Below are 12063 nucleotides of genomic sequence, written 5' to 3' on the forward strand. Positions count from 1 at the left end.
ACACACACATATATATATATATATATATATATATTTTTTTTTGCTATTATATATTGTATGATTGATAGGGTGGTATGAAAGCCGTGATAATGACCGATACTTTCCAAGCCGTCGTTCTTATTGGCTCATTATTCCTCATCTTGGGCTACGGATTATCCTGGGAGAGCGGAATTACGAGCGTTTGGGAAAAGAACGCAAAATCTGGCCGGATGGAATTTTTTAATATGGATCCTAGTCCTACAGTACGGCATAGCTTCTGGAGTGTTGTGATCGGTGGTACTTTCTACTGGACCACCATGTTCTGCAGCAACCAGGCGTCCGTCCAAAAATATCTCAGTGTCGAGAGCATCTCACAAGTAAGGATGTAAGTGTTTATACGAAATCAATTTGTGTAGTCATTGTTTAAAGTTTTTGTAAAAGAAAAAGAATGAAGGTGGATAAAGAAATATAATAGAAAAATATACTTACTTATAAAAAATTTGACAAACGAATTGAAAGCTAGCAACCCAAATTTTTATTTTTCAAAGTTTTCTACGTTTAAATAGTACAACATTGATATATTATTAATGATTGAATTTGCAAATTAAGAATATTGACTTGCATGCGAAATGATGTCATTCCATTTAATCTACGTCTATGATCTATTACGATAAGAATTCTTTTGAAGATCTAAATTCTCGTAAGTGGTAATATCTGATCTTTCGACCTTACTTAATTGTCATTAGCAACATATATCGATTCTACTTAAGAAAGTGCTATCAAATTCAGAAATTTGCATAATTTGTCTTTTAGAAAATTTAGTATGTCTCTCAATATATAATAATCTAATTATGTAATAATTTAATTAATTTTTATTAAATATGTTAATCTTATTAATGTCTGACTTTGATTTTACCTAATTGTCTTTACAATAATACACATAATATCAACTGCGTTTAACAAAATATTTGTAACGAAAATGAATTTAATTATCGGGCAAACAATATTATTTATACAATTTATACAATTTGTCTTTATTTTTTAGTTTATTAATTAAATGACGTTCTTACAGAGCATTGTGGGTGTCTGCGTTCAGTATGATCGTAATTTATAGCGTGAATTTTCTGACTGGAATGGTGCTGTATAGCGCTTACAAAGACTGTGATCCTTTAACAGCCGGATATATAAGCGGCCAGGATCAAATACTTCCGCTGTATGTGATGAATTTCTTGGGGGGATTTCATGGAATGCCCGGATTCTTCGTAGCTGGTATCTTCGCCGCGTCTCTCGGGTTCGTAGAACATTTCAAGCAAACAATTAATATACAATTAATATATCTAATGGGAAATAAATTTATTCTGAACTACAGCTCGAGAAGTCATTGATTTGAAAATATCTTGAATTGTATTTTCAGAACTGTGGCGAGTGCCTTAAACTCATTAGCAGCGATAACCTGCGAAGATATTCTTCGCGGACTCTTCCAAATAGACTTGCCAGCAAGTAAAGGTGCCATTTACGCCAGATGGATTAGCATATTTTTTGGAGCTCTCAGTTTCGCGCTGGTCTTCATCATCGAGCGTCTTGGTAGCGTCTTGCAGGTAATTTACGTGTTTTGCTTGCGTTTTTCGTGTATTCGAAAAATCTTTGAATTTGCATTTTAATTCATATACATAAAGAATTCTATAAAAGATGTACTCTTTAGCTTTTTGAAATGTTCCAATTTAAAAAAATTGAGAAATTTTTCAAATAATTATAAAGCAATTATTAAAATTATTACAGAAATTATACAAAAATTCTGAAAATAGATAAAATATTCTAAGAAAAATTTAAAAAAATATAATAAAAATTTTTTAAGCGTAATTCTCTCTTTCCATACAATATCATTATTTTATACGATGCGTATGATTTATATTTTTATAAGTTCAGGAATTTCATCTTTTCTTTCTTATCGCGCTGTAAATTACACATTGTGAACTCGAAAAGCATTATTGACAAAGTCGTTGTAATTCTTAGGTTGCGCTATCTTTTAACGGCATGGTTGGCGGGGTGACTCTAGGATTATTCTCCTTGGGTATGTTTGTACCATGGGCTAATGCTAAAGGAGCAATAGTAGGTGCCATCACGAGTTTAATAGTCGTCCTATGGATTGGATTAGGTGCCCAAATTGCGGCTGTAAACGGACAGATTCGATTGGATAGCAAGCCTATATCGATTGCAGGTTGTCCTTGCATAAATGAGACCACAATTGTGCTCAATCAATTCGAGCATAACTTCAATGATGAAGTTTCGTCTATATACAAGGTGAGATTTGTCTTTTCAAAGGCATGGTTCGTAATTACGTTGTATTACACGTAATTATCTCTCAGAATTTCCATTCACTATAAGAATAAATTAAAATTGCAATTTCTGCAATTAAATGCTTATTAGTAAAGTATGAAATGTTTGAGATCAACATTTTTAACTTATTTATTTAATTTTATATTTTAATTTATTAGACTTTGCACAATTATCTATACGTCGTAAACAGATTTATTTATTTTAAACTTTAATTTTTCTTGCTAAGTATTCAATTTATTATTTTTTTCGTATAATTTATCGACTTATTTCACATTAATTTCTTTATGCAAAAGGACAGATTTATTTAAGATTATTATATTGATAAATGAGATAAATCTTACGCGTGATATGATTTACAGACCAGTTATCTATGGTATAGCGCAATCGGTTGCATGTTGACCATGCTGGTAGGCTTGGCGGTGAGTTTTGCGACGGGCGCACAAAATCCCGCCGACATTGATCAGGATTTCCTGAGCCCGCCGATCGCAGCCGTGTTCCGCATACAGACGAAACCTTGCGCCTCCACGAATGTCCAAGGTATCGCGAACTTCGGTCTCGAAATGGAAGACGAAAAGCCTCGGCAAACGGAAGTTTGCAAGAAATGACCTTCTTGCGAGAGATCATCAGTGAAAATCACATGAACCGGGGGAACCCGATAAATAGATACCGAGCCCGCGAGAAAGTAGTCTAGTTCTGCGAGCGATTCATCGAATGATATAGCAAATGGTCGAAAGGACGAATTGTCCAACAGGATATTTATCCCTAGAGGGTTCGCCATTTCGAAAGGGCGTAAAAATCCGTTCTCAGACTGCATCGACAAATATTGCAGAAACATTTAAAGAAAAATGTAGTCCTTCTCTAATTCTTTCCAAGCCTAGAACGAGTAGAGGTCTCTTTACTCGTTCTGGAAAGAATTGTTCATAATTCTACAGTTTTTCTTGCCAGTATTAGTTCAAAGATAGCTATACCCAGTAAACATCAATTAACAGTAACGTTACACAATATTATAATACTCAATAATATAATTATCGTATAATATCTGTTATATTACAATTTATATTGTTAAATGAGAAATTATAATATTGATGTAATATTATATTATTTGCTGTTTACCGGATATTGTTCAAGACACACTCTGCGTTCCTATTTGTGCGCTTGTTGAGTAGAATATCCAGGGTTCTGCAATACTATATAGCACCACGAGATTAATTTAGTTAATTATAATCAATACAAAGGTAGTTTGACAGAATTATATATATATATACAGAGAGTTTTATTTTTTTAACACCTGATGAACATTTTTCTTTCTGCGCAAAGCGATCCGTGAGTAACTGACAAAATAACTGACAAAATAACAGATATTGCGGCGATTTGAAATTTTTTCTCCAAAAATATTACCATGACGGAGCAAGCGAGAGAGAATTTTTTATTATTAAAAATATTACTATATAATGTGCCGAATAAAATGTTACACGCATTTGTATTATTTTTTGCGCATCTTTTTATAATGTTCTGACTAATGTGATTTGACTTTCCTAGCTAATTTCCCATATAAACACAAGATAGCAAGAAATTTAGATTATATGTATATTCAGCGTATTTATATATTATACATCATAAAAATACGTCATTAAATAACCATAATTCTACTTTCATTATTAAATATTAAATAAATCAGAAAAGATTATTTAAGTTTTTTTCTTTCTTTTTATTTGATATATGAACGATTTTACTTTTGGAATTACTTTATTATTCTACACCTTGCATATTGTTTCGCTTTAAGAATTCTTATTTCATGAAGACAGATACACTCAGTGCGTACTAAAAATGTTTGACTATTCCATTGTACTTTTATCTTTGCTTTCGCATAATTTATTAACAAGACAAGCATGTTTGATGAATGTTTTTGAATAGTGGATTAAAGTAAATGTTAAAATATTATGTACTTGTTTTTTGTAAATACATGTGGAACAAGAAATATTTAAAAATATAGATCAATAAAATATTTAAAAACGTGGAACAATAATTATAATCTTAAAAATCGATTTAGTAATTATACGATGAATTATAACGATGAAATATTATATAAAAAAATAAAAGCCACATACAGAATGACATAAAAGCATAAAGTCCTTGGATTAATGAATATTCGTCATAAAAACATCATGTTAATTTATATAAAATATTCAGTCCAATGACCTTATGCTATGATTGTGCAGCTTATCATTTTATGTGTGATAATCTTAGACTCTAGAAATAAATTAAAAGACAAGTTTATGTGAATCTATAAACCCATTAAATAGTTGTGTGTAAAAATTTTGACAATTCTACTGATTTTATTATGAAACGAAATAGTTCTTTTATTAACTGTTCAATATTATACTGAAGATCCAAAATAAAGATTAAAATGACTAACTTGTATCTTTATTTTATTAATCATTTTTTACACAAGACTATCTAACATCTACTCGCATGAACTTTTTCTTTAATTCATGATTAATGAAAATCATCAATTAATAATCAACTATCTTGAATTAAATATTTTCTTATAAATGAAATTTATAAATGATTTAATAATAAGAAATCTTTTTTAAAGTCTCTTTCAGTAACTCGGAACATTAAGCTATTAAAATAATTTATTTTAGAATTACTTTGACCGTATTTGAAAATAAAAAAAGATTTCGGTTACATGGAAATTCTTTATAGCTCTTTATAGAAATCTATGTTAGAATCTATGTTAATATTAGCCAATTTAATAATGGAAGATAATAATTACTTATTTTAATTACTAAAAGCACTGAATAACTCAAAGTAAATAATTAATCTCTACCTTTCAGTATTAAATTTCTATAAGAAGCTATCATCTAATCAGACAAATTCTATTCTACTTGATGTAATAACAAAATAAAACATTTCCGTTAGATAGTTTTCCGTTAGATAGTTTTGCATATTGAAAATGGAATATCGAGACATCTGGTACCGACTGAGTACAAGTATCATTGTCCCGTTAAAGTATCTGAGTACATAGTGAACGTATGTGAAACATCGTTTATGTTATTGTGGAGAGAAGAGAGAAGGAGAACGAGACAGTGAAAGTGGATCAATACGCGGTGTGCGGCCCGTCTGGCAGCGTACGGCTGTTTCTCCGCGAAGTGAGGCCGCCTGTCCGCGCTCGCAAGACATCCACGACGTTGATACGAATCAGATCCATTCTCTATGACAGTGGAAACTCGTGAAATCGTCGATTCGTCTTCGAATTCTACGTGAAACGGAGATGCGCGGAGCCGCGCTCGAATCGTCAGTGTTCTATCAAGGGTGTCCGACTTGGCGTGTAAGGTGTTTCGTCTTGACGGTGAGGGATTTAATTTCTCAGGACGATTAAAGGAGATTGCTACATAGCTCTCGCCGGGAGAGTTGCTCCCACGTCCTCCGATCTGCGATTAACTCTTTGCCTGTTTATTATCGACAATCGAAGGGTGTCTTCACGTTTGATTATATATGCAGACGCGCGCGGTAGTGACGGATAGACGACAGATCGATCCTCGCTGCATGGAGTCGAGAAAATTGGAAATTTCGCCGGCTCACGGTTGACGGAGAAAACGAAGAGGGAATTAGAAAGCGGTTCGGGTCACCGTGTTACGTAGCCAAGATGTATCTAGCTCATCTTGTGAGTAAGAACGAAATCATTAACGTTTTACCGGAGTGTTACATTGTAAAAAAAATTACATGTATAGTAAAATTACAAGTATAGTAAGTTGTTATTTTTTTGGGATTCTATTAAAAATATATTTACATATACGTTATTAATTTCTATTAAAAATATATTTACATATACGTTATTAATACATATATGAACATAAAAATAGAATATACGTGATATATTATAAAAATATATAATATTATAAAAATTTGTACATTTAACGTAGAAATTATAAATATATAACTATTATTGTAATTTTCCTAATATAAAAATATATTTATATAATTAAAAGTACTAACTTTTATAAAGACCCTCAATTTTATTACATTTATACGTCAAATATTATCTTTTATTTAAATTATTTACTGATATTTCTGAAATTTAACATTGTTGCTATTGTTAATTTAATATTATTAGTATTTCTAATATGTTTTTGATTATAATTAAATAATGCCGTTTTATTTAAATAATTACTAATCCATTAATCTATAATTTGTATCTGAATTCTATGTCAATCTGAATTTTTTATCGCATTATTCACTGATTCTGAACTAATATTTTTCTCAACAGATTCTGTGCAATATTGTAAGATGCTTATTTGCATCACACACACATACACACACACATACTATTAAATTGATAATCAATTTAATTTGTAATATTATTACTTCAGTTCCAACTTATGATTGCATTTTATAGTCTGATAGTAATTGACGCGCAATTTGTATAACTGAAAGATGTTTTTAAAAATTAGATTTACCTCAATATTATTAGATATACCAAGATCTACTTTAATTTCGATCTGATGCTTCTTTATTTAATTTGATTTTATTTATATAACAGTTTAGAGTTTAACCTACTATTATTCACTGATAGTTCTTTAAAAAATATGATTCCTTTATTCTTCTATATCTAAATAATTATCCATATTTGCAACCTTATTTCTACTTACTTATATTTTTTCTTTAATAACATAAATTAAACTTACTAGAAGAAGTGAAGATTAAATTTCCTCAAAAGGTACGAAGAGCGTTCTGCAAGCAGGAATTGACGTGTCTACGGTTCCTGCGTTGGACCATCCTGGTGCCGCTTGTGATTTATATGTCGCTTCTATTTGTCAAGTACAACAAAAGCGTGCCTCTGAAAAGTTTATCGACCCCGAGCAACCGGGATAAAGAGGGAGCCGCGATGGATAGCTTGTTCTTCGAGTTGGAGGCCGTAACGGCCGATAAAAAGAATTTGGCGGGTTTCAAGGATGCGAGAATCGATCGACGCGGTAACGACGAGACCATACAAATTGTAGAGGTGGAAAATCGTCAGGATCCGAGAAGCCTTCTCGAGGACATTTTCCGGCGAGCAGACACGGACGAGAACGAATTGTTGGATATCCAGGAACTAGCCAAATGGATCCATGCAAAAATCACTGAGCATATCACGCGCGCCATGCGAGAGAACGTCGGTCTATTCACTGCAATCGACAACAATCCTAGAAATGGTATGTAGCTGATTGCAGTGCGGTTTGCACAAGTGTTAATTAAAATCAATTGGAGCTTAACTAACGTTATTCACGTGAATGGCTTTATTTCCCGATGACATTGTATTCGGCACGAGTGGTTTTCAATCTACGACATATAGCATTGCACAAGAATAATTGACGAGTGTAATTTCTACATTTTTATTTTGATCTGTTGAATTAAATATTGACACGAAATATCAAAGGAAACCACATTTTCGCTATAATATGGGTGCATATTGTATTTATAGCGTAAAATTAATATGATAAAACACACTTACTTAATCTCTTTGAGTTTATTAATTAATTTATTGTTTGACAAATTAGTTGATTAATAATAAATAATTAATATTTATACATAGATACAATATATAGTTATAATTTAATAGATATATTGTATATGAATACATAATTGATTATATTAAACTAATTTATTATTATTATTTATTTCTTATTATAATTTATTTTATTTTATTTTTATTTTAAAAATTTAACTGTTGGAGAAAGAAATTCTTGTGACGGTTCATATGATCTCAGAAAAATAAAAAAAACAGTAAAATCTAGTATGTATCCGGATAACACAGTTACATTCTATAAATTTTATAAAGATTTTCTTAGAATTTTGGATTATTCTTAAAAGATACGTACAAAGCAGGACATTCTAAGACTATTTGTAACATATTTAATTCAGTAATTAATAATTGCTTTACTTATTTAGAAAATATAGAATATGTTCCATTAAATCGTCAAAGAATATTGTAAGACTATTCAATAATAATCTGAAAAAACATTTTATGGACTTTTCTACAATTATGAGCCTCAATTGAACATATCACAAGTATTTTGAGAATATTCTAAAATTTCCGGAAAATATTGATAAAATATTCAATATTATTGACTGCTTCTCAATATTTATTGCAGGTGAGGTATCATGGGAAGAATATCACGCTTATTTTCTGAGAACCCATGGTTTCTCCGAGACATACATAAATTCCCACGACAAGAAGCATAGCGAGATGCCGAGAACATTAAAAGAGAGCATAATGAGAGATCGAGCGCGATGGGCTGAAGCTGCTAGGAACGATCCCGAAAAGTTAGCTCTAGACGAATTTCTCGCTTTCACACATCCCGAGAGCAGTCACAGAGCTCTTTTGCAAATGGTAGAAGACCTCTTTGAAAAATTCGGTAGGGAATTGTCTTCTCTATTTTTATTTTATTTTTAATTAATAAATTGACGATAATCGTGGTCCATGTACCTTTAGATCGGGACGGAGACGAGCAACTAACAGAAGATGAGTTTTCGGATTTACCATCAGAAGGGGTCGGTCTAGATTTACGCGAAGATCGACAGCAAGCGATAGGAGGCAGCGAAGACAGGCGTAAGGAGTTTCGACATCTGATTGACAAGAATAAAAACGGGAAAGCGGATCGAACTGAACTGTTGGTGAGTAATAGAGCGTAAATATATTAATAAGGGACGAAGGGAGATGCACAATTCCGCGGTTCGATGAACGAACAGCACTATTTTTAAATCTTGTATATGTGACTTTAAACTTTTGATCGACAGTACATATGAATGCTCAGAAGAGGAAAGCAATTTTTACAAAATATGTTGCGAGAGTCTACTTTTAAACATTTGTAATCGCTTTAAAATTAAATGTCGAAAAATTGAAGCATATTTTATACATTTCTAAGAATTGCTATAAATATCTTTTTTTAATTACGTAAAAATACATTTTTTAGATTTTACGATAAAACTAAAATTTTTCTTGTAGATGTATATCGATCCGCGAAATCCCAGACATGCTATTCAAGAAGCTCAACATTTGATCACCCTGTCGGACACGAATTTAGACGGAAAACTGGATCTTCTGGAAATTCTGAGTAAGATGGACTTATTTCTCGACAGCAAAATGGTAGACACCGAGAAAAGTTTCCATGACGAGTTCCGATAATTTCTGAAGACAAAAATTAAAAGAAGGGTTTTTGCTGAAGTATATAAAATAAATTATATAAAAAGTAAGATAGATACAGATAATTTGAAATAATGTGGGGTCATTAAAATACTTAAGGACTAGGATGTTTAAGCATGATGATAATGCTGCTAAAAGTTTTTAAAGTCAATCAATTTGATAATTCAAAATAATTATTCACATGATCCGACATAATTATTTTTAGATCTGTATCCTGATAAAAATTTCTTATATAATTTTTCTAATTTTTTAAATAAGTTTTAGAATTTTTTATAAATTTTATATAATTAAAAAAATTTTTTATAGTGAAATAAGAGAAGTGCTGAAAAAGTCAACATCTTTTTTAGAATTCTTTATGTAAATATTTATGTGAAAATTCTGAAATATCTACGATTTCTAAGATTTCTCTTCAATAATTTTCAAAAAGAAAATTTATATTTTATCAGAACAAAAAATAACCGTAAATTGAACATTGATTCGACATCGATTGACATTAATTCAATAAGTTCATCATTTCTCGCTAGGAAATCTGCATAAATTTGAATATAAAAATTTTTTAATATTATGAGACTATATAATGAGACTTTTAATATTATGAGAATCTTTTCATCAAAATGTATCTAGCTAAATTTTCAAATACTTCAGCAAAATCTTTCTTTTCGTAAACAAACATAATTTAAAAGATTAAAGGAGGGAGAGAATTAAAGAGAAAAATTTCTTCAACATTCGTACTGAGAGATTAGACAATATGATTTTTTCGTTAATGAGAAGTTAATGAGAGATTAGACCAATTACAGTTAATTAATCAATTTGTACAGGGTACACACTAGCAAACTTTAATGGAATTTTTTTTTACGAACGTTAATCGACTTAACGCGCAAATAAAAATTGTAGGCTTTTAGAACGTATCTGTGATAGTCTTTACGACGTAGAATATATCATTTAAGTAGACACCAGTTATTATAATTATTACAATTGTAGACAAGTTGTGTTACGTTAATTCGCGAAGAAATAATTCAATAAAATCCTTTAATCAAGATTAGAATTATCAATAATTACTTGCTAATTGAATGAACAATGATAATACGATAATGAAGGGTTACAAAATCCGTCCTTTCATAGATCTCTTTTACGACTTCTCATTGTGACTCGGCCGTAAACTATCTAGAAGACTTACTTAGATTTTAGATGCGGAGATCAGAAAAAGATTCTTCGTTTTGAATCATCGATCTTAAGATATCTTTAAATCGTGCAAGAAGAAAATATCAGAGATAACATATAACTTAATACAATTATTTAATTTGTGATATTAATGGAGGTAATTACTAATTAATATTTGTACAATATGTTATGGTAAGACAATATAATATTAATGTAATATTATATTTAACGTGAAACATACGTGTTAACTACTTTTTTACATCATACAATTGTAGTTACACGAGTGAATTTGAAATTTGTTTTTTCTGTAACTGTTTTATTTTATTTATTTATTATTTTGTTCTTTGTTCATTTACTTTAAGAATAAACTAACAATTATACTTTTCAAATAGTTCAAATTAGCAATTGGAGAGGCTCTATCTATTGCAAACTGAGACTGAATTTATTATTGTTGCTTTGTACTGATTAATAATGGATAATCATTTTACTATCTGTACATCGCTGAAGATGGAATGGAATCGAAACGTCCAATTTTGTTTTGTTTTAATTCAATGTAAAGAATCCAGAAATATAATTGTTAAATAATAGTGAATTATCATGAACATGAATTAGCGTGCAATTATTATTTTCCATTGCCCGTTATTTAAACATTAATTTGTTGTTAAATATCAAGAGTCCATTTTATGGATTTCTTGTTGTTGAAACATATGTATGTTAAATGTCTTTGAAGATGAAAAATTGCAAAAAGTTTACAAAACTGAAGACCGGGAGATATTTAGATGTGTTAGAGATATTATGATCAACATATGAAATATATAAGCTTGATTTGATAGAGGACTTGAAGAAATATAACTACTTATCACAACAACGCAATGTATCTCGTAATGTATGACGGCTTAAGCTCTCGTTTTACAACAAAATTAAAAATAAAATTTTATATTACATTTTAAGGACAAAAATCGATGTTCCTTCGTAGAAAATTTTGTACTTTAGGGCATTTTTCTATGTATATTGTGATGTGACACAATAAAACTTGTTTAGGAATAATCTATTTGTATTTTTATCTTGTCACTTTGTGAATGCTATATACTTATTAATTACCAAAATGTTTCAAAGTTACTTTTATTTGTATTCTTCATATATTTTTTAAATTAAATTATATATTTCTGACCATTTCTCTTTTTATTAAAATTTTTTTATTAAATTTAAATATTATAAAACAATTCATATTATAAAAAATGGAAGTAATATTTAATTTAATTTAGTTGAAATTAATAAATTGGAAATTGGACATTTGCTACGTTTAATTGATAAAGTTAGTCATAAGAAATGGTATTATACATACATTTTCATGTATAGGTATTTTCTTTTCTTCTAGATTACGAAGAGAAATAGTAGTC

The 12063-nt window shown here is 30.1% G+C and overlaps 2 protein-coding genes across 2 annotated transcripts in view; both read left to right on the forward strand.

Annotated features, from left to right (window-relative positions):
• LOC105623411 (sodium-coupled monocarboxylate transporter 1) overlaps positions 1 to 2921 on the forward strand; it is a 4759-nt gene extending 1838 nt beyond the window's left edge. The window contains exons 4-8 of the mRNA XM_012204803.1: positions 69 to 364; positions 1052 to 1270; positions 1394 to 1577; positions 1993 to 2280; positions 2676 to 2921. Of these exons, the coding sequence (XP_012060193.1) occupies positions 69 to 364; positions 1052 to 1270; positions 1394 to 1577; positions 1993 to 2280; positions 2676 to 2921 (1233 nt within the window). The remainder of the gene's footprint in view (positions 1 to 68; positions 365 to 1051; positions 1271 to 1393; positions 1578 to 1992; positions 2281 to 2675) is intronic.
• Positions 2922 to 5965: 3044 nt separating this feature from the next.
• LOC105623412 (45 kDa calcium-binding protein) lies at positions 5966 to 9484 on the forward strand. Its single transcript, XM_012204804.1, has 5 exons — positions 5966 to 5983; positions 7037 to 7511; positions 8451 to 8714; positions 8792 to 8973; positions 9305 to 9484. Exons 1-5 carry the CDS (start codon positions 5966 to 5968, stop codon positions 9482 to 9484), a joined length of 1119 nt encoding a protein of 372 aa, XP_012060194.1.
• Positions 9485 to 12063: the final 2579 nt, after the last annotated feature.

The sequence above is a fragment of the Atta cephalotes genome (assembly GCF_000143395.1).
Source record: "Atta cephalotes unplaced genomic scaffold scaffold00057, whole genome shotgun sequence".
Lineage (NCBI taxonomy): Eukaryota > Metazoa > Arthropoda > Insecta > Hymenoptera > Formicidae > Atta > Atta cephalotes.

What these genes read in the sequence shown, in the direction of transcription:
- LOC105623412 (XM_012204804.1), top strand. An exon ending in AGACCTCTTTGAAAAATTCG is followed by an intron (nt 8,715 to 8,791) that starts GTAGGGAATTGT and finishes ATGTACCTTTAG; the next exon opens with ATCGGGACGGAGACGAGCAA. An exon ending in CGGATCGAACTGAACTGTTG is followed by an intron (nt 8,974 to 9,304) that starts GTGAGTAATAGA and finishes TTTTTCTTGTAG; the next exon opens with ATGTATATCGATCCGCGAAA.